The sequence below is a fragment of the Paroedura picta genome, chromosome 12 (genome assembly GCF_049243985.1).
Source record: "Paroedura picta isolate Pp20150507F chromosome 12, Ppicta_v3.0, whole genome shotgun sequence".
NCBI classification, from domain to species: Eukaryota; Metazoa; Chordata; class Lepidosauria; order Squamata; family Gekkonidae; genus Paroedura; species Paroedura picta.
Window position 1 is genome coordinate 12,238,257 of NC_135380.1, and position 26,162 is coordinate 12,264,418.

Here is a 26,162-nt window from a genome sequence, read left to right on the forward strand (position 1 = left end):
GAGTCAGGGTAGAGAGAGGATGTCTTTCCACATTTCCATAGGAGGGTTTTAATATATCAGCATGAATTATTGACCAATAAAACTCTGCATTTAGCAGGGAAGGAGGGGAAGGACCAGTTTATAGCCCTCACTGTTGTTCAATATGAAATGGAACAAGATTAAAAATTCCACGCACAGAAGTGCTTCCATTGGTGGAACAGAACTCTCTCACACACATTCATGCTGTAGGCCAGGGGTAGTCAACCTGTGGTCCTCCAGATGTTCATGGACTACAATTCCCATGAGCCCCTGCCAGCAAAGGCTAAACAACAGGAATTGCTTGCTTTGAAACAGCTTTACAGGGAAGATACCCTGTCTTGATTCCAAGATGTCTTGCTAAGTTTCCTTACTTTGAAAAAGTGAAGGCAATCCTGGCTAAGTGCATGCTGCTTATTCTCCTTTCAAGAAGCCCTATTCTCCTGGGAAAGGGCTGGCTCAGGGGGAAATGCCCCCCATACTATATCTGGTAAATTTCTCCCCGTGCATTAAATTGGGAGTCAGGCATCACTAGAGTGTGCAAGTGTGTGCATCAACCTCACAAATATTGCTCGTCCTCTGTGCTTCTGTGAGCCTTTGAATGGAAGGAGATGGGACCAACGCACAGACTCATGCAGAGATGCCACAGGCAGCCTCCTGAGGTGGGATCATATGGAGCAGGGGTAGTCAACCTGTAGTCCTCCAGATGTTCATGGACTAGAATTTTGTTTGCTAGCAGGGGCTCATGGGAATTGTAGTCCATGAAATCTGGAGGACCACAGGTTGACTGCCCCTGCTGTAGGCCATTGGTTTCCCTCAAATGGTGCTTCTGGGGAACAGGGAACCCTATGTAATGGCCTAAGGACCAAAGCAGGGGTCTGCAACAGGAAGAGGGAATTGGCGAAATTTGCCCCCCCCCCTTTTCCATTTGCAGGAATTTCAATCTGGGTCCAATCCAGAGTAATTGTGTATCCTGTCTTTCTGTTCCAAAAGTGGGCACCCAAAAGAGCTATCAATAGCAACAGCAGGACATCATCAACACTTCCAATAATAAGTACAGCAAAGTCAGAAGTCATCCATCAATCAAAACCAGCAACAGTGGATTTTTGGGATAACACATTGAATAATTCCTTTTAAAAGCTTGGGGGTGGGGCGAGGATCTTCAGATTGCTCCAGGCCTGCAAAGAAAGTGCCAAACTCACTTCTAGGGGATGTAGCCCCAGAGAATCCACGTTGCTAATTAAAGAATAGGGAGCCAGGTCTTCCTCCGTCTTCCACAGACCTTGCTTTGAAAGGGCGATTGCTGCTTTCTGTAGTGCGCCCAGACCGCTTCTGAACGAGGAATTTGGCCCGCCTCACTTTTGACAACAACACTTACAGAAATTGGTGATTCTACTTTGAGCCATTATTTGGTGTTTAAATATCTCTATGCAACCCCTTTTTCTTAATGTTATTACCATAGAGTCTACCCTTCAAAGCGTCTGTTTTCTCCGGGAGCGCTGATCTCTGTAGTCTGGACAGCCGTGATTCCAGGAGACCCCCAGGACCCACCTGGAGGCTGATTGTCCTCAAAAGATGTCACACACACCTCTGGACTCTCACTCTCCCCAATCAAAAGCCAGAGAGTCTTAAAACACATAGTATCATAGAGTTGGAAGGGGCCATAGAGGCCATCTAGTCCAACCCCCTGCTCAATGCAGGATCAGCCTAGAACATCTATGATAATTATCTGTCCAGCCACTGCTTGAAGACTGCCAGTGACGGGGAGCTCACCACCTCAATTGCACTGCTGAACTACTCTGACTGTGAAAATGTTTCCCTGATATCTAGCTGGTACTGTTCTACAAGTAGTTTAAAGCCATCACGGAGGGTCCTCTCCCCTGCTGCCAACAAGGACCATTCCCTGTGGTCCTCCAACACCTTTCCTCATCCTTTTTAGAGATGGAGGTCTCTTCCAAATCCTCCACCTCACATTATCACCATCCCCATGTAGTGGTCAGACGGCTGGACTTCGGTCTAGGAGGACCTCATTGGAACGCTCTCGCTGAAAGCTTGCTGGGTGAATTTCACCCAGTCAGCCTCCCCTTGTGGAGGCTCAAGCAGAGGAGAGGGTTAATCATGTCGACTGCTTTGAGTCTCTGCTGGGGAGGAAAGCAGGGTATAAACAGTGAAATCGAAACCTTCCCTCCTCATAGAGGTACTGCATATCTGCAGTTGTCTTCAGCCGCCGAGAAACAGACCCAGGCGGAGAGGTATTTCCGTTGATGATGAATTTGGTTCCTTCCTGGAGTCCAACTGACTTTTGTGAGCACCCCCCGATGTCAAACTGAGGAAGAGTCACAGCTGTATGTCCTAGTTTTAAGTGGCAAGCAAGCCCTACACACTGATAGTTATCATGGAAACCAAGAGTAACTCCCCAAAGAAGGCGAGGGGCCTGGATTTGAATTTAATTTCTTCCTTAGCAACACCAACTGAATGCCTCTCTCCTCAGCACGGGCTATTTTTAAACCCACTGCCTGGCAGGGAAAAGGCGCACACAACGATGAAAAATCAAAGCCGGATCCCGCACACGAAGCCTTGTGCTCCCGTGCGCACCGATGCGTTGTGTCACCGGCCGACACGCAGGAACTCGCGCTGAGGGGCTGAATCACAACCATCCACGCAAGCCCTAAGCTGCGATTTCGCAGGCCCCAGTGGGATCCCGATGCAGGGATGACCCATGCTCAGCATCTTGGGCAGAGAAAGAACAGGAAAAGCAGGCCAGCTACAAGCATCAGCCCAAAGAATAGGGTGACCAGCCTCCCGGTGGGGCCTGGAGATCTCCAGGGATTACAATTGAACTGCAGACTATTTGGATCAGGTCCTTTGGAGGAAATGGCAGCTTCTGAGGGTGGACTCTATTGCACAGCATCCTTATTAAGCCAGAGAGGGACCATGGCGCAATGGGAAAGAATCTGCTACGTATGCAGAAGGACTCAGGTTCAATCCCCGACGTCTCCAGTTAAAAGGAACGCCCGGACTGTGGTGCAAAAGACCTTTGCCTGTGAACTCCGAGAGCTGTTGTCAGTCTGAGTTGACCAGACTTTGTCAACTTTTTTACTGCTGAGAAGCCCCAGAAACCTTCTTCAGACTTCAAGAAGCCCCAGAAGTGGCAGGATCCTGCAGAATATGGATGGGAAGCATAGTTGTGGACACGCCCACCTGGGGCCCCTCCCTTCACACTCCCTCCAGGCTTTTCATTGGCCATTTTGGGAGGGGGGGGCAGGTTGGCATGACCACGTATGGTCATATCACCTGATAAATGTATATCACATTTTAAAACTATATTAAAGATTAATTAACTTACACCCATTCAGGAAACCGTTCCAGGGCCGTCAAGAAAACCCAGGGTTTTAGGAAACCCAGGCTGAGAGAGCCTGCAGAATACAGGACTGACTTTGATGGGCCGAAGGTATGATTCAGCAGAAGACAGCTTCACGTGTATACCTCTCCTCTTCAAACCCCAGCATCCCTAGGCTGCATCCCCAAATCTCCAGGAACTTCCCGTGTTGGAGTTGGCAACCATCTGTGGAAGGCACAATGTACAAAGTTTGGGTTTTTGGGGGGAGGGAGGGGGAGTTTTGCCATTCTGCTCCTCCAGACCACCTAATTCCCCACACCCTGGGCTGGAGGAGGGTGAATGGGTTTGTATATGCTGGCCCAGAGACCTTTCCTATACTGCAAACAAAATTCTCACATAAAACAGGTTTTGTTAAAAAAAAAATGTCATGCAAAACACCCTTCTGCTACAAAAACAGACTCCGCAGAGACATAAACAAAGAAAAACAAGATGGAAAAACAGCACGGATCCAACAAGACTAAACAAACCAGGGTGTGTGTGTATGTGTTTTTTTTAAAAAAAGAGCAAACACCAACTTAGTGTATACCTTTAAAATATTAACCTGATTACATAATGCTGTTAGGGGGCAGAAAAGCAGTTAGCCTATAGATATGGCTTCCCAGGAAGCAATTCAGCAGGCTGATATGGGCCTTAAGGGGTAAGAAAGCATGCCAAGGACTGGCTGAACAAAGAGAGACAGTGCCAGTTTTGGACTCCAAGAAACTGTTGTTGATCATGAGGCTACCAAGGCTATCCCAGCTGACAAACCAAATGCTTTTAAAACAGAGGAGCTGGTTCTTATATTCTGCTTTTCTCTACCCGAAGAAGTCTCAAAGCAGCTTACAGTCTCCTTCGCTTTCCTCTCCCCACAGCAGTCACCCTGTGAGGGAGGTAAGGCTGAGAGAGCCCTGATATTACTGCTCAGTCAAAACAGCTTTCCCAGTGCTGTGGCGAGCCCAAGGTCACCCAGCTGGCTGCATGTGGGGGAGCGGGAAATCAAACCCAGCTCGCCAGATTAGAAGTCCACTCTCCTAACCACTACACCAAGCTGGCTCTACACTCCAGTGTAGCTGTACCAAACATGAAGTGATATCTGGCAGGATTCCCCACTCAGTCATAGTTCTCTCAGAGCTCTCTCAGCCTCACCTACCTCTACCTCACAAGGTGTCTGCTGTGGGGAAAGGAAGGGAAGGCAGTTGGAAGCTGCTTTGAGACTCCTTTGAGTCAAAACCCTGCCTTACAGAATGATGTCATGATGGACTCTAATGTACAGAATCAGGTTTGATTCTCCATTCTCCCTCCACAGAATCAGGTTTGATTCTCCATTCTCCCTCCACAGAATCAGGTTTGATTCTCCATCCCCCTTCCTTTGAGTAGCGAAAAGCAGAATATAAAAAAACATTTCAAAGTGCCAAGAGAGATCACACAACAAAAAGCATCAACTAGAATGTGCAACAGCATTTCTGTAAACACATTTCTCTCCTTTGTTTTTCTTCCTCAGTGGGTTGTGGTGATGAACCTTGGAGAGTTATTTTCCCCCTCCAAGGGTGTATTGGTCTGTTTCCCATGTTTGATTTTTCTTAGTCATTTGCTGGTGTACGTTATTTCCAACTTGGACTTGGAAATACCTGGAGATTTGAGAGTAGAGCCTGGGAGAGTCAGATTTAGGAAAGGAAGGGACTTTTATCGAAGAAGAAGAAAAAGAAGAGTTGGTTTTTATGCCCCGTATTCTCCACCTCAAGGAGTCTCAAAGTGGCTGACAATCATCTTCTCTTCCTCTCCCCGCAATAGACACCCTGTGAGGTCACCCAGGTGGCCTCATGTGTCTCAAAGCAGTTTACAATCGCCTTCCCTTCCTCTCCCCACAGAAGGTATCTTGTGAGGGAGGCGGGGCTGAGAGAGATCTGAGGAAACTGTGACTGTCCCAAAGTCACCCAGCAGGCTGCATGTGGAGGGGGAGTGGAGACTCAATCCGGATTCTGCAGATTAAAGTCCATCACTCTTAATCACAACATCATTCTGTAAGGCAGGGTTTCTCAGCCAGGGTTTTGTGAAACCTTTGCATTTCTTGACAGCCCTGGAAGGGTTTCCCAAATGGGTGGGACTTAATTAATTAGTTGACTGATTGACTAATTAATTATATATAATTTGCTAAACATTTATTAGATGATATGACCATATATGGTCATGTCGACCTGCTCCACCTCTCTCCAAATGGCCAATGATGGGCCTGGAGGGGGTGGGAAGGGGAGGGGCCCGTGATGGGCATGTCCACAACTCTGCTTCTTAACCATATTCTGCACGATTGCACCACCTCTGGGGTTTCTCAAAGCCCGAAGAATGTTTCAGGGTTTCTCAATGGCAAAAAAGTTGAGAAAGGCCGCTGTAAGGTATAATGCCATGCAGCCCTCCTCCCAAAGTAGCCATTTTCTCCAGGAGAAAACAAATAAATACACAATAAATAAGTGATGTATGATGTCTGAAGTTCAGTTGTAATTCCAGGAGGTCTCCAGCCCCCACCTGGAGGTTGGCATCCCAACATTAGGGACACCCTAATCATGAAAAGAATCCAGAGAGACGTATTTCAAATCCTTCTCGTTCCCTGATTTTTTGCTGGCCGCACTTGCAGGGGGTACCAACTAGCGTAATGCATGGGGGGGGGGGATGATTCACACTCCCTTGAGGACACCAAGAAACCTCCCCCCCCCCCTCCATCAGGCTGTGCAGGGCTTTACATGGTAGCAGTAATGTGAAAAACAGCCCCCCCCCCCCCCACAAAATACAAGAGAGGAGAGTAGTTATCAGCAGCCATCTGGCAGAAAATAGCAGGAACCAGAGTCCCTCGACGCCCACACACCCTCTGCAATCTCTGTTTTCCAGTCAGAAAGAAAGCCGTTCTCTCCTACACTTCCTCCTCCAGACAGAAACGGCGAGTTCCAAATGCCTTTCTCTCCCCACAGCTTCCTGCGTGTCCCACCTCTTCCCTGCCGCTCTCCTAACCCCACCGTTCCTTCCAAACAACAGACAGAACACCAACTTCCTCTCCCCCAGAGGTTCAGCCCAGCCGGGCCGGCCTGGCGAGGGAATGGAGCCTGCCCGTGATCCAGAGCATCTTTGACTGTTCCTCAGGAGACAGACGTTAGGGCTGTAACATTGGCAGCTCACCCCTGGGGAGCCGGAGCCAGCTGGGCTGCTGCCAACCGCAGTCAACACAATTAACCGCCAAACACGGCTCGCTTCATCTGTTGTGGGGGGGATGAAGAGCCAGGGTGGTGTAGCAGCTAGAGAGAGAGTCTAGGACCTGGGAGAGCTGGTTTCGAATCCCCACTCTGCCATGGAAGCTTGCCACTCGCCTGCTCTCTGCCTAGCCTACTTTGCAGGGTTGTTGTTATGAGGAGAAAATGCTGGAAGAACGGGGTTGCAAGCTGTTTAGGGGCCCTGTTGAGGAGGAAAAGGGTACAAAGATGTGTTGTGTGGCCTCCTCAGCGCAGACCTCCTCACCCCAAGTCCTGGTTCTCCCAGATCCTACTCTGATACTTTAGTCACAATACCACCCTGACTGTCTTCTTCCTCCGTTGCCCCCAGACATTCTTCCTATTGGGAAACGTAAGATTGAGGGCTAGTCACTGTCCTGATAGTGCAGGGACAGTCCCACAAAGGCTAAACAACAGGAATTGCTTGCTTTGAAACAGCTTTACAGAGAAGATACCCAAGAAGATTCCAAGATGTCTTGCTAAGTTTCCTTACTTTGAAAAAGTGAAGGCAATCCTGGCTAAGTGCATGCTGCTTATTCTCCTTTCAAGAAGCCCTATTCTCCTGGGAAAGGGCTGGCTCAGGGGGAAATGCCCCCCATATTATATCTGGTAAATTTCTCCCCGTGCATTAAATTGGGAGACAGGCATCACTAGAGTGTGCAAGTGTGTGCATCAACCTTACAAATATTGCTCGTCCTATATGCTTTTGAATGGAAGGAGATGGGACCAACGCACAGACTCATGCAGAGATGCCACAGGCAGCCTCCTGAGGTGGGATCGTATGGAGCAGGGGTAGTCAACCTGTGGTCCTCCAGATGTTCATGGACTAGAATTCCCATGAGCCCCTGCCAGCCTTTGCAGCAGAAGCATAACTGCAGAGCAGTCCCAAAGAAAGTGTTAAATCACGTGCCATTCCAGCAGGCCCTTTCTCTGCATTTATTTATTTCATTTATTCCCTACCTGCCTCCTTGGGGGACCCAAAGCAGCTTAGATCATTCTCCTCCCCCACATTTTACCCTCACAACAATCCTGTGAGGTAGGCAGGGTTGAGAGTTCACCCGGCAAGCTTCCATGGGAGGGTGGGGAATGGAACCTGGGTCTCACACACTCACCATTATACCCCACTAGCTCAATGCATTCTCAGGGTTCACAACAGTTCATTTATTATTTGCTCTCATGCTGGCAGCTAACTCTCACAGCCCCAGTGCTCAGGTTCAGAATTATTTGGCTCTGAGAGATGGAAGGAACATCACAGGACAAAATCTGAAGGCCAGCTGTGGGCTGGAGTAGCCTAAAAGCCAGGCTATAACTCAGGCCTGGAGAGGACAGACCAGTGAAAAGAGCAGCAAGTGCCTGTCTTATGGAGACACAGGCCTGTAGTACTCTGTACAGGACCTGAGACAGCTCCAAGTATCAATTCCCATAAGGAGGAAGGTGCTTCAGCAAGGATCTGAGTTGACATTTTTTTTTTTACTATGCAAAAATAACAATAATAGTATTTTCCAGGTTCAGGTTTATTGAACCTTCCCAAATCAATATTTCCCAATTCCCAATACATACTTGGGAATGCCGAATTTTTCAGCTCCAAGGAGCGCAGTTTTTTCATGCCTATGTGAGTTTTGGAAGACATTTTGTGCGGGGCAGAGCGGGCTGGGGAGTCTGGGCCTGCTGCCTGTTAGCGATGCTCTCGAGGGGATTGGACTGAGCCGCGAAAGGATTGTTGGCCATAAACGATGCAGACAAATACAGGAAGTATGAAGGAATTGTATTTCTTGACTGCAGACATATCATTATCCACAGTTCAGGGATACGCAGGTGGCGTCCGCATGGAGGGCACATAATTGCATCCAGGGGGAGGTGTAGATTCCTGTATCAGCTGTTGCTGTGGATGGAAGCAGATCCAGCTGGCATCCAGGGCTAGCGAGGCAAGACAGGAGAACTCATGAAACGGCTTCAGGTTCTGTCTGACCCTTGGTCCGCTCAACGCAGAATTGTCTGCTCGGATGAGCAGCGGCTCTCTAGTCACAGTCCAAGTCCTTCTGCCTCCTTTGACTGCAATTACTAGGGATTAAATTGGGGTTCATCTAGGTCTGGCTTTTTCAACCAGGGTTTCGTGACACCCTGGGGTTTCTAGACAGCCCTGGAAGGGTTTCCTGAATGGGTGGGACTTAATGTTTAATATATATTTTTTAATTTGTCAAACATTTATTAGTTGATATGACCCTATACAGTCATGTCAACCCCCTCCCCAAATAGCCAATGATGGGCCAGGACGGGGTGGGAAGGGGAGGGGCCCCAGGTGGACGTGCCCACAGCTATGCTTCTCAACCATATTCTGCGTGATGTACTGCATCTGGGGTTTTTTGAAGCCTGGAGAATATTTCAGGGGGTTCTCAATGGTGAAAAAGTTGAGGAAGGCTGGTCTATGTGAGCTCGCCAGAGTTCAGAAGCTATGCAGGGTCAGTGCTTATTAGTACTTGGATGGGAGACCTTAAAGGAAGCCCGAGGCTGATGATCACAGGCAGGTCATGGTAAACCACCTCTGAACATCTCTTGCCTTGAAAGCCCTTCCATAAATCAGCTGCAGTTTGATGCACCACCGCGATTTACTCTGCAATCGAGCTATAATGACCCCTCCTCTAGTGCTCAGGCCCTGGCCTCAACAGGGACCTGCTGAGAAGTTTCAAATGCCCAACTGAATATTCTATCAGGAAACCTGTGATCTTCTACTTCCATAGGGAACCAGAAGTTCTACACTGCTCATTGTTCTGCTTGGCCTCTATTGGGTTTTCTTTTGTTTGTAGGGCAGGCAGCAGGCAGAATATCATCAGCACAGGGCAAGTTTAACCAAGTCTCTCTTTTTGCAGTGGCTACGAAGCCGAGGATGAAGCAGCAGCATCCAGCCAGGTTCCTGATTGGTCCTCTGAAGAGCCCCTTCCAGCTTCCAGAAGAGCAATCACCAGCCTAGCCAGTCTGACCACAGAAGAGACACACAGCACTCTGCAGCTTTCTCCCCGGACTGCCTTTAATTCCAGAAGCGTCGTCCCTCTCCCTTCTGTTTGAAACATGATGCAGATGCTCCCTCCTTCCCCCTTAGCACACAGTCCTCCTTTGCCCTCGGTCTCTGTCCTCCCCCTGCACATCCCAGTTTCCTCAGCTCCCAGATCATATCTTAATTGCACATACCATCGCACAAACAGATGATGCCCATGCATTGATTTGCAGAACTGCCAGCCCATCTTTTGTCACTTGACCTTTTGTGCTCGCTTGATCTTACTTCTTTGATCCCCCCCCTTGCCAGCCCTGTAGAGCTTTTGGGCATTTCCTGCGGAGCCCCAATTTCTTAAGTGAAATTGACCATGGGGGGAGAGGTTACTTTTCCCATTGCTCATTCTTCACGGTCTTTTAGGCCAGCCATTCTCAACTGTTTCTGGGCTATGGCCCTTTTAGGAGGTCTTCTCAGGTTCCAGGCCCCTCTGCAGTAGGCTGGCCACTTGCACAATGAGCTAGGCTAGAAAAAGGCCTAAGCTAAGAGTGAATTTATATTCGACATACATGAGACAGGTGTCTAGAACATTCGGCCAAGAGAAGGATGTGTGTTTAGTTGTTGTTTTTCCTCCCCTGGAATGAATTAATTCAGGCACACACCAAGGAACCGGCTACATTTTTCTTTCCCTTGATGAAGGTTGAACTTTGTAGCAATTCATGTTACCATACATGACAATAAGGGTATTTCATCGGCTCAGTTACCAGGGTCTCCCATAAACCCTTTGGACCTCCCTCTCCTGAAGCATGCAGGGTGGGAAGGAGCAAGAATGAGTGTTGACCCTGCCCTGTTTTTGTCAGAGGAAGAAGTAGGAAGAAGTAAGCAGATGCACTACTGTCATGGCACCTTCAACCCTCCATTAAAAAACCCTCTATCGCCTCTTTCCAATCAGGACCGAAAGACACCACCCCCTTCCTTCATTGCAACTTGGGGTTCTATAGAGACCTTTTTTGCATGCTGCATGCTCGTTGGTTCCGTTGCATTCCATGGTTTCAGAAAATTCCTTTAAAGGTATCGCGTAGTCAATCTCCTTCTTGTAACCCAGCCCCCTTCTTGAAATCCCCCCCCCACCCATTAGCGTATTCAAGACTGAGATATTTTTTTTTCTTTCAAAGTCCTCAGTTGTTCTCATGGAGTGTGGTGAGCAATTTTGCAAGGAAGTTAACATTCGCTGTAGAACGGGGTCCTTGATTCCTAAATTCTTCGAGCTGGTGGGCCCATGGGGAGTCCTTGGCTTCTAAGATTCCACCGTCAGCATTCGAAGCCCTCCCTGATATGCGATCCAATTTGCCTCCAAATCTACAGAGCACAAATGGTTCACCATGGTTATCCCAAGCCCTTAGTTTTGGGAACCACGATGCAGAGTCCCATTTTCATTTTCCCACCCTTCCCTTCCCAAATCTTGCATTCCTCGTTACACCTGAAATACTGATTGTATGCTTTTTGTAGATGGCCATCCAGAAAAAAAAAATCTAGGCTCCCTGACACACCAGCCCATGAAAAACAAGAGGCTCCCTGACACACCAGCCATTGACACACCAGCCATGCAACCAGGGTTTCACCTTCCTGTCTGTTCCCCTCATCCAGCCGCCCACTCTTACCTCTCACCTGTTGCAAGCAGGTTTCCATTATTGCCCCAGAGCAGGTGATGGAGCTGGTGGAAGAGCGGAGGAGAAAAACAAAGAAACAGTGGCTGTGTTTTCTTGTATAGCTGTTAGAGGCAAAACAACAACCAAACCAGAGAGACCAATGCCAAGAAACCAGGGAGCTCTCGTAAAGATTTCTCAAGGAAACAACATGCAGGAATGTCCCTTGCTCATTCATCAACCACCCAGTCATGCCGCGTTCCTTCCACTGGCTTGCAAACACCTCCATGCTCTTTCCCCGGTCCTTGTGCACACCTCTCTCTGCATCTTTAGCAGTCAGCAGGAGTCAGTGCAATTGTCTTTCGAAATATCCTTTTGGTTTTGCATGTGATTTCTTCTACCAAGATGGAATGTTAATAAAGGAATGTTGATATGAAACCAAGGTGGCCTGGATCTTTTTGCATGTTGCAGGGATTCTTATCACAAGAAAACCAGGAGAGTTGTTCTGTGGATTTGGAAGGTACACAAGGAGAAAAACCGGCACCAGGCACAGAATCCAGCAGTACAGGGGATATCTCTGCTTTCAGGGCCTTTTCACTCACAAGGTTTTGGGCATTCCTGCATTGTGTGTTTCCAGTCATTTATTCATGAAAAGCATTGCTCTCCTGCTTTTCTAGACAGTTCAAAGTGGTTCACAAAAATAAGTAAAATACAGAGATTATGACAGTATAAATTAATTAAACTGGAATGTTTTTAAAAGGCGGAGAAGCCAGAGTGCAGCATATTTCCTCCCATTAAAAATTCCACAGGTAACATCGGCAGATTAAAACATCCAGAAAAGGTTAAAGCTATATAAAAATCATAGGATCAGAGGGTAAAATCTTAATGGACAACACAACTTGACCAAGAACAAAAGGGAAAAAGCCTTTGCCTGACACCTGAATACCAGTAATGCTGGTTCCAGGTAAGCCTTGGGGTTGGGGGGGGGGGGAGTAGTGAGTTACCATTGCTAAAAAAGCCCTTTTCCTGTCATAACCCACCTTGACTCCAAAGATTGAGGAAACCCAGCCTTTTGGCATAGCACCACAAAACCTGCCCTGGACAGAATGCTGCTAACCAGAGTTTGTTGTACAAAGCACAACTTAAATAAACCATAGTTTATCATGGTCTTGAATCTAGCATTAGAGGGCAGGGACACAATGATCAGAGGACACTACGGTCAAGCCAGAATGATCCGAATTTGCCCTAATTGTGGTTTGTCGTCAGGGATGACTTTTCCCATTTGGGCAAATGTTTCCGTCCAGCCCAGAAAGGAGGCCGAACGGCAGCAGCATTTCACACAAGCATTGCTGAAAGAGCATTTTACCCGCAGACGTACCGACCGGCTGCATATCCGGCAGTTAAGAGATAATGAATAAAGCATCAGAAGGCTGATTTCATCTGCAACAACAGCAGGCAGATTGGGGGCACCAAATATAGGGTGGCCTAAAACGGATGCAGCACGTTGTCTCTAGAGGAAGCATTTGCATTGCAATGAAACTGAACACCCCTCCCCCCCAAAAAAAGTCCCCTGAAATAGTTGATAGACTCAGACAAGAATGTTTTGCAGTTGTGATTTGGTGGTGCTAGCAGATCCGGGTCTGGAGGGTAATTTTTCCAAGAGGTGGCTTTCTGCCTTGCTGTCTCTTCTCTCTAAGGAATCTTCCGAGATCCCCGGAGCTGTGGCATCCTCCCTTGAAACCGGGGAGGGGGGGAAAGGGAAGGGGAGAGATAATGAAGAAGAACTAGCATCAGATAGCATAAATTAATAGATTCACAGGCTCTTCAGAAATACTTCCAATTTTGTATCAGGTTTCAAGGGCCTAGCCTTTTAAATAGCCCTTTGGGTAGCAGCGACACCTGGGATCTTCCTGCTTTGCCCTCCACACCATCTCCTGGACAACCTCCCAGTCTTTGCACCTGCAATCAGCAGGTGAACCTTCAGACCTCTGCTGGGGCAGGTTTCCTTAGTGCTGAAATGATGTCTCCAGCAGAGAGGCAGAATGAATTTGCTTTCCAGAATTCTCCTCTGCAAACATGCCTTTAAAAAATATTCGTCACATATTTGTGATCGATAGCTAACATCTGATAACACTGACATTTTGTGTTATCTGTACTCCTAATAGCCATTTTACGTATCCCCCCCCCCCAATAACTACCGTTGTGAAAGAGACACACTGGCATCCAAATGGATAGTTTTGATTTTAGAATAAGTTGTTGAACAAACTGATTCTGGACATACTCATTTTGTCCAAAGAAAACCATCTGGGCATGATTGTTAGCATTTTAATAACAACAACAACAACTAAGCTTATTCCTGTGCATTTATCAACAGCTTGATACACAGCAACAAAGCAGTTGAAATTACTGATTTGATTTTTCTAGGAGAGACACCATCATATATTCTCTAGGATGCAAAGAACATTTTCACGAAGGCTGTAGCCATCCCAAAGAGAACAAGCAGCCCAGGAGGGGGGGAGAGGTACAGACTGACACATGGAAAGCTGACCACATGTAACAACTGGTCACCCTTCATTGTTTCCATCAATGGGGATTGATTACAAAGAATGTCAGATGGGAAAGCAGATCTGAGGTTGGTGAAGCAGAACCTATGCCATGGCTGCTTGTTAACGAAGCTTGTTATTTTAGAACAGAAACAGAAGTTATTTAACAGGACTCCATGCCTGACAAGAAACAGGCTAAAGGTTTCCAGCTCTCTCTCTGAATTAGGATGGTTCCACTACAGAAACCACGCCCAGCCTTCACAATGGATGAAAAAAAAGAGTCCTGGAAGGAAGTCCTTTGTGACAAAGGTATTGCAGCAGTGCGGAATGAAGGAAAGGAGCAGGAAGCGGCCTATCTAGCCTTACTGACTCTACTGCCCTCCTCTGAAGTTCTGATATTTGTGCTGGCCTTATGTGACATCACACAGTCCATCACGTCCAGAAAGTATCACCCAGCTAGATCGAACCAAAGATCCCTCAATTTCAGCATCCTGCTCCCAACAGCGGCTAGACCAGGGGTAGTCAAACTGTGGCCCTCCAGATGTCCATGGACTACAATTCCCAGGAGCCCCTGCCAGCGAATGCTGGCAGGGGCTCCTGGGAATTGTGGTCCATGGACATCTGGAGGGTCGCAGTTTGACTACCCCTGGGCTAGACTCCAGAAAGCTCCTGGGCAGTAGGGGTGCCAGCTTTGGGTTGGGAAATACCAGGAGACTTTGGGGCTGGCGCTGTGAATGGGTGGGATTGGCGTGGGACCTCTGTGGAGCATAATGCTACGGAGTCCTCCCTCCAGAACGGCCATTTTCTCCAGGGGGACTGAGCTCCGTTGCCTGGAGACGAATCACTTCTCAACATGGAGGCTCGCCACTAATAACTGACTGTGAATTTGACGAATTCCTTTTTGAAGACATCTAAACTAGCAGCTGTCAACACATCCTTTGGTGGTGGAGTCTGTAAATGAGTCATTTTGTTTGTAAGTAAATTCATCGACCTGGTAGGTTTTTGATGGAGTACAGAGCTGCTGTCCACAATAAGAATCTGTGTGACCTTTGTGGAGTAAAGGGAACTCGAAGTATTATTATTTGCTTTCTTTTATAGTCCATCCTGAAAAGTCATAAAGGACAAGGATGGCTAGAAATGGAGACTGGATGAGCACCTGTCATGGGTGTTCAATTTAAGTCCCTGAGAAGATGGGGGCTGGACTGGATGGCTCTTGGAGGTCTCTTCCAGCTCTGTGTAATTCTGTGATTCTGATAAAAACAAACAAATCTCTTCCAAAGCAAAACTGATTAAACCAGAAAGCAGGCTGCATCTGATTCATGGATTTCATATTTTCTAATTTCACAAAAGGTTAGGAAACTGACCCATTTAGGAATTGTCTCTCCATGAGCTCCGTCACCCAGTTCTCTCCTTATGCCTGTATAGTTTTCAAGTTACCTGCTAGATTACGATTGACAGCATGATAACGGGAAGACAGAAATCACTTCCATTGTGTGTGTTAAGGGCCAGCAGGTCACTTCCGACTTATGGTGACAATATGAATTAATGACCTCCAAAATATCCTATGCCTCTGGCCTTGTAGGATGAGGGCCAGTGTTGTTGGGGGTTTTATTGTTTAGTTCCACCCAATATCTGGTAACCTCAGAGGGTTTCTCAGACAACAGAAGGGGCTTGCCATTGCCTGCCTCTGCATAGAGGACTTGGACTTTCTTGGTGGTCGCTCATTCAAATACTAACTGGGGCTGACCATGCTTAGCTTCTGACATCCAACAAGATCTGGCTAGCCTGGGATATCCAGGTCAGGGCTGAAGGCCATTGCACTATGGAAACTACCATCTGTATACATTGCATGGTCACTCAAAAATGCCCCCAGATTGGAGTGGGTTTTTTGGTTCTGAACTTCTGGCTCTCATCTTCTGGACTGCTTCCTTTTGGAAACAACCTTTAAGGAATTGCTCGACAAGGATACTTTGCAAAATCATTGCGCCAGGAAAACAGTAGGAGGAAGGTAAACTTTTAGAAAACGGATCTAACCTGATGTCATTCCCGCTGTAGATGGATTGTGTCTTTTTCTTCTGTTTCCGCTCCTTTTGGCGGCGCAACAAACAGACCACAATGGCACCAAGCAGCAGAAGAGCTAGGAAGACCCCGATAACGGCTCCGGCAATCGTTCCGGCTTGGGTGATGCCTTCAAAACACAAGAAGAGAGACACCCTGAGTAGGTTTCAAGCTCTGACAGGCATGTGGAAAAGACGCAGAACCAGTAATTTGTCCCTTACCATCTAATGCCAGCATAAGGCAGAGAGCAGAGCAGCACACGTCTCATCCCATGAGCCATTCTTCTTGGGATTTTGCTTCCCATTTTTCTCACACAAAACTGTGCAATTCATGGCCAGAAGGGCTTAACCACACATGATGTTTTCCCCTTGCAATCAGAGACATGCTTCTGATCTCTGCTGCATGCTCAATTTGGATTGGAATCATAGTGTGCAAGAAGAAGGGTCTTCAGGTGTCCCCCATCCTGTCTCCCAAGCTGAAATAGCCCTGGGGGTACCTATTTGCTTCACTGGAGTACACCAAAATTTCCTAAGCTAACGTCTCTGTTCAGGCATACTGAGTTGCTTCTTTCTTTCTTTCTTTCTTTCTTTCTTTCTTTCTTTCTTTCTTTCTTTCTTTCTTTCTTTCTTTCTTTCTTTCTTTCTTTCTTTCTTTCTTTCTTTCTTTCTCCCCCTACAACTTGCTCTTCTAGGAAGCAGAAATCATAGCTATGTGCAAGACACGTATCCATGTTTCTGATCTGGGTATTTTTTAACAAGTCGGGATAATGGTAAAACTCTAAATGTCCACCCTAAGCATTAAGATGGCCATTCCAAGCATCCTACACAATAATGGTTCAAAACTGTTGTCTGTTTCTTTTTTACTTGTGCTAATCTTTGGGTTGCGGGGCGTACCGTAGTTCAAACTATTTTTGTTAAATGTCTCCCTCAGTTTATTGTATGGGATGCCCTCAAATTCATTCTGACATGATATTCACATAAAGCTGATTTCTTTCCCCCTCGCAGAAAGTGTTAGCCCCTTATTCTCATTGCTGGTCTTTACTTTTACCACTTCAAACGCTCCCCACCACCTTAGACCAATATAGATGCTTCAAGAACCAACTTCACGCCATATGTTTCTTCCCAACTGTTCTGCTTTCACAAACCACTCCTCTTCAAAAATGTATTTTGAACATGCTGCGAAATCCCTAGTCTCTTCCTTTCCCTGTGTGTATTTTTCCAAAATCTGAGAGAAACAAAATTAAGTTGTTTACCTGTAATCCTCAAACTTCTAATTCATTCTGAATATTGAGCTTCATGTTCCATTCACTTTACGCTGGGATCAGTGGATTATGGCCCATTCATTTGTTTGACTCCAGACCTTTATTGATAACTGTCCCTCCACAGTTGCTCACACTGAGACTATAGCAGAAGATTGTCGTCTGTCCCTTTCCCTCCACGTGTGTTGATTTCAGTTTGCACGATATGCGTAGAGGGCTAAAGGTAAAGGTATTCCCTGTGCAAGAACTGAGTCATGTCTGACCCTTGGGGTGACGCCCTCTAGCGTTTTCATGGCAGACTCAATACGGGGTGGTTTGCCAGTGCCTTCCCCAGTCATTACCATTTACCCCCCAGCAAGCTGGGTACTCATTTTACCGACCTCGGAAGGATGGAAGGGCTACACTCAGTCTAAACTAGGCTAAAAAGCTGCACTCTTCACTTCCTTAGCCTAACCTACTACACAGAGTTGTTGTGAGCATAAAATAGACCAGGGGGCAACTGTGTGTTCTACAATGAATTCAGAGGAAAGAAGGGTTTCAAAACATATCATGCATGTACTGATGCACAGACAAGATGCAGAGGGATAAGATCTCCATTTACTGCCTTGCATTTATATTTATCCTTTCTCACTGTTCCTCTCATTGTGTAATTCTCTCCCCTCTCCCCCAAGACGCCTGTAAAAACTGTTAAAGATATTTTTGACCTGAATTTTCTTAATGTCTCCATTAATCCATCCCCCCCTCCCAGCCTGGGTGTTGCCTCCTTCCAGTGTGTACAGAAGCCATCCGATTTCTCCCTGTAGCCCCCGGTCAGCCAGGATGGGAAGCCAGCTAATGAGGGAGCTGCCCACGGAAGGAGAGCTAATTAAACAAGCCGCTCCGACCTGAGTGGGAGGTGAGGAAGAGAAACAGGATGCGAGTCGCCAAGGCAGCTGTGAGGACGCCGGAACATTCCGCCAGCTGCTTAATGGCGGTCAGGCGACAGAGACGGACCGGGCGGCATTTCGGGCCAAGCATTTCCTTGGCACCCGACCCTTCCAGCCCGCCAACACAAGCTTGATGAACAAGAGATCTTAAATCTCCTCAGAGTCTGGCTGGAAGTCATATGGTGGGCCTTCAATCTCCTCCTGCTGTTGCAGGGACCGAGCATGTTTCACTGGGCCCACCAAAGGACCCAGAGATTAAATTGTCAGTGAGACAGGCGTTAAAATAAAAATCGGACATTCAGCCAAGACTGGAGGTGAAACTTAACAAGCCAAATAGGGATGCCCGTCCCCTGGTGGGACCTGGAGATCCCCTGGAATTACAAGTCATCTCCAGATTAAAGAGATCATTCCCCAGAGAAAATGGCTGCTTTGGAGGGTGGACTCCATTATACGACATGGAGGTCCCTCCCTGTCCCAAATCCCGCCCACTCTTGGCTCCTCCCCCAAAGTCTCCAGGTATTTCCCAATCCAGAACTGGCAACCCTAGATCAGGGCATACCATGCCCCCTTCCCTGCTATACAATTCGGTACAGGGACATAATGATTCTGCAGCTTTGGGGGGGGGGAGCTGCACCCCCGCCCCCCAAATCTGCACAGTGTCTTGCATGTCCATTTCATAGAACCATAGAATCATGGAATCATAGAGTTGGAAGGGACCTCCTGGGTCATCTAGTCCAATCCCCTGCACTAGGCAGAACACTCACAACCCTATCGCTCATCCACTGTAACCTGCCACCCCCTTAAGCCTTCACAGAATCAGCCTCTCCGTCAGATGGCTATCCGGCCTCTGTTTAAAAATTTCCAAAGATGGAGAACCCACCACCTCCCGAGGAAGCCTGTTCCACTGAGAAACCGCTCTGACTGTCAGGAAAGCTTTAAGATGCATCCCCCAAGGACAGACCTTTAAGCCAGGGTGAATCATCTTCAACAACAATTCATACCACTTGAAATACATCCCCGTGTCTATTGTGGCAATGATGAGAATTTGGCTGCCCTCCCAGAAAGCGCTTGTTGCATTAACAGAAATGTCACAGGGGAGCAAAACTGTCTTGGTGTTGGAAATTTAGTGCAGGGACAAACAGGGAATAAAGGATCAAGTCGGCAGGGCTTGGGGCAAGCAGAAACACCCGCGGAGAAAGTCCCTGGGTCAAAGGTTCACTGAGATCACGCACGTGGTTGCCGCCAGGTTCTGCAGCAGCCTGTGGAGAATCCCTTAGTGTGGATTAGCTATACTTTCAACAAAGATACTAGCAAGCAGAGGGGTTAATGGGCAGAGGGGTGGCTGGCCTGATTTTTGTTTTGTTACAGCAAAAACTTGTGCATGAGATGACAACACTTGCACAAAAGGGCCTGCGAATGAAACTCTGCTCATAGGTGGTTCGTGTCTGGTATTTTTTAATGTTCCCCTAAATTGAAAACCCCCACCGGTGGAAGAACGACATGTTAAGGTAGCCTTTCTCTACTTTTTTTTTAACCATTGAGAAACCTCTGAAATATTCTTCAGGGTTCAAAAAATCCAAGAAGTGGTGTGATTGTGCAAAATACAGTAGGGAAGCCCACCGGGGTCTCCTTCCCTTCTCACCCCCTCCAGGCCCATCATTGGCCATTTGGGGAGGGGGGAGGCAAGTTGACCACATATGGTCGTATCACCCGATAAATGTTTAAGAAATTTAAAAAATATATATAAATGTACTCTCACCCATTCAGGAAACCCTTCCGGGGCCATCAAGAAACCCCAGGGTTTCATGAAACTCTGGTTGAGAAAGCCTGCACTAAGGAAATCATTGCCGATAAGCTAGTTTGGTATTTTCACAGGGGTGTATATTTCCCTGACCTTCATACATGAAATCCTTGTATGTCCTATCACACAGCTGGAGCCAGAAATGGTACACTCCAGGAAAAGCTGTACCACTCTTCTGCTGAGTGTATAAACTGTTGTCCTGACTGTAGAATCAAAAAATGAAGTCCAGATTAATAATTAATTGAGGTAATTTATTACTATTTTGATCAGGCTCTCTGAGACAGTGGGTTAAGGTTAATTAATACAGAATACAAGGACGTGATCTTGTACATGCCATCTTAGATTTCACATATTTTTGATTATGCCTAAGAATAGGAGTAGGAGGGGCTGATGGGTACCTTCTGGATGCCATTAAATGTAACCCATCTGCCAATCACTTTGTAGGCATGCCAAAATACAGAGCCAAAAAAAAGGAATACATATTTGCCGCTAGATGGCACCAGTCTCTCATGGAGCTTTAATGCTCAAGAAAGACCCTTTTGCAAGATAGGCTTATTGTAGAAACACACATGCGAAAAACTACTACACCCAACCTAGTACATTCAGTGTTCAACTTCTCAAGATGGCCCCATCCGTGGATACATAAATCCAAAGACTGGGGCCAAGCACAGTTAAGACATCTTTCAATAAACCTGAATAAAGCCTCAGGTTTGCTGAAAAACCTGAAATCTAATAATCACAACAGCCATAAATTGGGGGATTTAAAATTCCAAAATAATAGAATCAGTTGCTGCAGATTTCAATAAATTAATGGCCATTGCTAGGCAACCACAATTGTATTGCCTGACTTCAAGACTTGGCTTTTATCTGTAAACGGCAAGGGAGAGGGGACAGGACCCTTTCCAGGGCTATAGAGAATTCATTGAGACCAGGACCACGTACCCACTGGGCAACTTACTACCAGTCAACTTGCAGGACACCGAGGCCCAGCTGCTGACTACTATGCAACAGAAGTCACCCCATGAAAACCTGTGTAGTATAGTGGATAGAAGCTATTGAGAAATTCCAGGACCTTAATTAAAGTTCTTTAGTTATGCTGTTAATTTTGTGGTTTCTCTGGTGCTAATCAGACCATCCAAATGCTTTTGCTGAGGGGCAACCACTCAGAGAGAAGGTAAAGCAGAAGGATGCCCAGGTCTAGTAACCCATAACCCCATGCTCACCTGTCACATGGAGGGATATCTGGCAGCTTTTCTGACCATACTCGTTGGAGGCAACACACTGATACGTCCCAGAGAACTCTTGCGAGACGTTTGTCAACAGCAGGCTCCCAGTTTGTTCATCTGTGAGCAGGAAAGGAAGACAGAATCAAAATGGAAGCCAGTGGTAAGGAAAACAACCATCTGTTTTCTGTAGATCAGACAATTCATGGGAAAGCCAGCAATCTAGACTCAGAACAGAGGCCCTCAAGGAAATTCTCCTGGCTGGAATTTACTTGCAGAAAAATTGCTTGCAGAAAAACTGAATCTGTGTTCTTTCAGTCCAAACACTCATCTAACCTTACCACTTGCACAAGTCAAACTGTATTGCACTAGGCCATAACAACATCAGATCCTTACCACTTGTATATATTGCTTAGTTTTGAAACTTCAGACTATATGTGTGTAGAGCAGCTTGAGGTAGTCATAGCATAGAATAGAATCGTAGAGTTGGAAGGGGCCCTGCAGGCCATTTAGTCCATCCCCCTGCTCAACGCAGGATCAGCCTAAAGAATCCAGGATACGTACCTGTCCAGCCGCTACCTAGCCTACCATCTTGGGTTGTTGTGTGGATAAAATAGAAGAGAGAAGAATTATGTGAGCCCGTTTGGATCCCCATTGGAGTGAAAGGGGGGGGGGTATAACTTAAATCCAGTTAATCAATGCATGGAATGAAATGAAGAATTTATTGGAGAACAGATGCTCTTCATGGTTTTGTTTCAAAGCTAAAGAGAAACACATGGAAAGCCCTGCAGATAGACTGGCGAACCCTCCAAAGGATACTCCTGTTCTACTTCTAGTCTTCTGAAACTATTCGCTGGCATTTACTTGAATGGTAGAACGGGAACCTTTGATCACATTCCTTTGAGAAGAAATCAAAAGAGGGGCAGGTGATGGCTGACGCTTGGCTTTGATGTCACCATCTGTGTAGGGGTGGGTTTTTTGCTTTGGCTCAGGCTAGGTTCTTAAAGATGCATTTTCAAAGTCTTTTTTTTCTCCCTGTCTAGGCAGAAGAGCTCTGAACAATGAGCTGGAATAACGGATGAAAAAGCAAAGAGTCGCTTCTGCCCGGTTTGCAAACGGGAATGCAAAACACTTGGAGAGGCGATCGGCTTCCCCGGAGCTCAGAACCAGTCTGTAGGCAGCCAGGTGCCCGTGGGCTGCCACCAAGCATTGCACCTACACAAAGTTGCACCTCCACCAGCTGTGGAGCCCTGACTTCAAAAACAAAATGCTAAAGTAATCAAGCGGACCACCTACTTTTTACCATGTTGGACAGAGGGAGCGGAGTCTTGGGGTCCACCCGAGTCCAGGAGTAAATGGGGGCTGGCACCCCTTCGGAAGAGCTGCAGGTGAAGCTGGCATCTGACCCCACAGGAGCATAGGTGGCCCCTTTGCACACTGGACTGGATGGAGGCACTGATGGGGGAAAGAAGAAGAAGAAGAAGAGGAGAATTCTGTGACTGAATGTAAGCTGGTGAAGCTAAAGAAGAAGGTTAATTTTTTATACCCTGCTTTTCACTCTCTGAAGGAGACCCAAAGCAGCTTGCAAACACCTTTCCCTTCTTCTCCCCACAACAGACATTCTGTGTGGTAGATGGGGCTGAGAAAGCTCTAAGAGAACTGCTCTGTCAGAACAGCTCTAACTGTGACTAACCCAAGGTCACCCCGCGGATTGACTCAAATTAGCTATTTAAAGTTTTTTTAAAAGCCTTTAATGGGCTCAAAATACCAAATAGGCAAGGGGGGAGGGAGGGCTACTCGGGTTCTTGTTATCCTGCCCTCGAATGGTAAATTTTGCAATTGCAAGACTATTTTCATAACCATGAGGGCTAGAAGCTCGCTCTCTTTAAATATAAAAGTGAAGATGCTCAGAATGCTGAATTCTGTGCCTGGGGCGAAATGCTGTGCTCCCTCCCGGATCCCGTGAATTCAGACAATCATGTGTACACATACGTGTCCCTTCCCCCATTATAGTCAAAATTAGGCTTACATAAAACAACAAAGCTGATAAGCCCAGAGCCAGTTCCATAGAAGTCTGGAGGGTCGTCCACTTCACAGAAGTAGGTGCCAGCATCCGATGCATGCACGTTGTCTAATCGAAGGGATGCATCTCCCAGAGTGGGAGGGTCATGAAGGAGGCTCAGCCGGTCAGCCTGAGAGCCTGGTTTGTACAGCATGTTGTTGGTGAAGTAGAGAATCTGTGGAGGGAACACCAATTCTGACAAAGAAATCTCCAGAATCACCTGGGATCTACTTCATGCTGAAGGGCTCTTGGGGACCACGGGCCTCTTCATCCGAGTCCACCGATCTAAAACTCCTAAGGAGGGTTACTTTGTATGACCACCCCCTAATTTCCCATGGGAGAGACAAAACATTATGGGCAGTTTTAATATCCAATTCTGTATTTTAATGGTTTAAATTTTAAATGAATTCGTTTAAATTTGTTTATCCAATTCTGTATTTTAATGGTTTAAATTTTAAATGAATTCGTTTAAATTACATTTTGTATTTCTGAAATTTTATACTTAGTTTTATTTTAGTGTAATCTGCCCTGAGTCTGTGGAGATAGGGTGGAATATAAGCTTAAATATGAAATCTTATACATAAAATGTGATTCATACTTCTGAGAACATGCTGAAGGTTCCGAAGACTCTTGTTTGTGGAATCTCCCCCCCCCCCTTGACTTAATAGAGGGGAGATCAATTATAATAGCGGGTCCAACCTGGAGTCTGGCAGTTCTGAATTAGCAGCTCATCTGGAGCTAACCCTCCATTCAGCACAGCCACTCCCTTCCCCACCCTCATTTACCTGTTTGGCATAGTCATAAGACATTGAGCCAGGCGCAAACTTCCATTCCAGCACAAAGTTCTTGTCGACGGAAGTCTTGTAATGGCACGGGAGTTCCGCACTCAAGCCCTCCTTCTGCATCACCGGATCAGCTGGAACACTCACCTCCACACATGCCTCATGATCTGTGGGACACACGAAAACAGGCTGGCAAGTTCTGCCCCCCCTGGGTCTTGGATTGCTGTCTCTTCCCTGTGTCTGGCACAGATTCTTGCCGTGTTTGGTTACTGCTAAAGCCCCCCTTCCACCAATTGGCACCAGTCTCCCTGTCTCTGGTCTCTCTCTGCAGGTTCTTTTGCTATATCTCAGTCTCCTCAAAAGAACCTCCAAGTTTCAAAAAGTTGTCTTGCCATTGGAAACAATGGAGGTCAGAGGGGGTCACCCTCTTTGGGCACCTGTCGTATTGGATCCCCTGGTCCAATCTTTCTGAAACCTGGGGATTCTTTGGAGGAGAGGCTCCCACAGCTGCACTGCAAATTTGGTGCTTCTACCCCACCACCCCAGACCACAGAATGGATGGAAAAGGAAAAAATTGGTCCCTTTACATTTTAAACTGCCCAATCTCCTCCTGGCCGAATTGCACCTGAATCCCGGTTCAGGAATTCGGCCAAAGCTGATCCCAGCAGTTTAACATAATGGGAAGGTTAATTCTGATCCTGTTAGTCCAAAAAGTGTCCGAATCAACATTGATTCGGGTACTTTTTGGACTATCTAAACAGAATCGCATGTGCTTACTTCTGCACTTTGGGATGCAAAGAGGATCTGATGTGTCTCAGAGGTGCTGATCCATTGGAGTACCTCTTTGCCTCCAACTGGACAGGCACACATGAATATAGAGCAAACGTGAAAATACAATCATTCTCCGATGCTCTCTCACCCAAAGAAAAACAAACTCAGAGGCAGGTTCCCTGGAAATTCTCACTGCTTCATGATTTCAGCACCCTCCCCCCATGTCTAACATGCCCCAATTTGCAAACGACACGTACTCACCCCAAAGTGAGATGAAGGCCAAGAGCACCCAGGAGAAGGCCACCGAGTCCTGGGTCATTTCTCCAGACGGAGCCTGCTGCTTTCACCTGGAGAGTCGAAACTCTACAATGTTTGAGACTGTTCTTTATCTTGCACGGGAGCTAAAGCAAACATTCATGGCAGAGTTCTGAATCAGGCGGAAACACCAGGCCTCCCCTGATGCAGAAGAGTCATCATGAGGTTCCCTTTTATACCCCAGTCATGCTGGAGCTCAAAACTAGGGTTGCCAGCTTTGGGTTGGGAAAAACTTGGAGATTCTGGGGATGAGGCCTGAGGAAGTTAAGAGGAGGAGGAGGAGGAGGAGGAGGAGGAGGAGAGGTTCTTATATGCCACTTTTTCTCTACCAGAAAGAGTCTTAAAGTGGCTCACAATCGCTTCCTCTCCTCACAACAGACACCCTGCAAGGTAGGTGAGGCTGAGAGAGCTCTGAAAGGACTGTTCTGTGAGTACAGCTCTAACAGGGCTGTGATGAGCCCAAGGTCACCCAGCTGGCAACACGTAGAGGAGCAGGGAATCATATCCAGTTCTCCAGATTAGAGGCCACCACTCTGATCCTGGCTTTGGGAATGGGATGGACTCCACCTTCCAAGGTGGCCATTTTCTCCAGGGGAACTGATCTCCCTATTGCCTGGAGATCATTTGCAATAGCAGGATCTCTCTAGATGCCACCTGGAGGTTGGCACCCCTACTCAGAACTAGTTCATACAGCCTCTGATCCGACCCTGTTGTGTGGCTATGAGTCCTGGCAGGTATCTGCCCAGAGGCAGGGGGCCTCTTTAAATCAGTTGCTGAGAGCACAGCAGGGTGATGCTGTTCCAGGTTTCCTCTTTGCGTGGGCTTCCTAAAGGGAGCTGGCTGACCCCTATATGGACAGAGTGCTGGACTAAGTAAACCTTTGGTGTTATCCTGCATGGCTGTTCTTGTGTTCTCACAATCAGGACCGGCATGTCTGTTTACCACATGTATACAGCCTCAGTAGGCATGAACACAATCCCTGGAAAACCCAGCAGTTGTTTTGCACAAACTGGAGCTGTGCATGTGTAGGCATTTTAGACCATGTGGCAACTGCACATATCAAGAGTGCCTATGTGTTGCTGGAAGTATCTTGGCACGTGCTACTGGAATGGATGGACAGAATTTTTGTGATGAAACCATCAA

At 47.0% G+C, this 26,162-nt stretch overlaps 2 protein-coding genes across 2 annotated transcripts in view; one reads left to right on the forward strand and one right to left on the reverse strand.

Annotated features, from left to right (window-relative positions):
* Positions 1–11,718, forward strand: part of NRGN (neurogranin) — a 33,987-nt gene extending 22,269 nt beyond the window's left edge. Inside the window, exon 3 of the mRNA XM_077305868.1 lies at positions 9,516–11,718. The gene's annotated coding sequence lies outside the window, so the exon portion shown is untranslated. The remainder of the gene's footprint in view (positions 1–9,515) is intronic.
* A 185-nt stretch (positions 11,719–11,903) lies between these two features.
* Positions 11,904–25,111, reverse strand: VSIG2 (V-set and immunoglobulin domain containing 2). The gene is made up of 7 exons (XM_077305867.1): positions 24,966–25,111; positions 23,937–24,100; positions 23,119–23,326; positions 22,386–22,544; positions 21,090–21,209; positions 15,858–16,011; positions 11,904–13,013 (listed from the first exon to the last, which is right to left on the reverse strand). Exons 1-7 carry the CDS (start codon positions 25,021–25,023, stop codon positions 12,869–12,871), a joined length of 1,008 nt encoding a protein of 335 aa, XP_077161982.1. The 5' UTR covers positions 25,024–25,111; the 3' UTR covers positions 11,904–12,868.
* Between the last annotated feature and the right edge of the window lie 1,051 nt (positions 25,112–26,162).

Bases quoted from the DNA above. Each gene is read 5' to 3' on its own strand.
- VSIG2 (XM_077305867.1), bottom strand. From the start codon at position 25,023: ATGACCCAGGACTCGGTGGCCTTCTCCTGGGTGCTCTTGGCCTTCATC. The intron at 23,327-23,936 runs GTAAATGAGGGT...TTCCCTCCACAG, and splicing joins CTTATGACTATGCCAAACAG to ATTCTCTACTTCACCAACAA. The intron at 13,014-15,857 runs GTTAGATCCGTT...CCCGGTTTCAAG, and splicing joins TACAGCGGGAATGACATCAG to GGAGGATGCCACAGCTCCGG.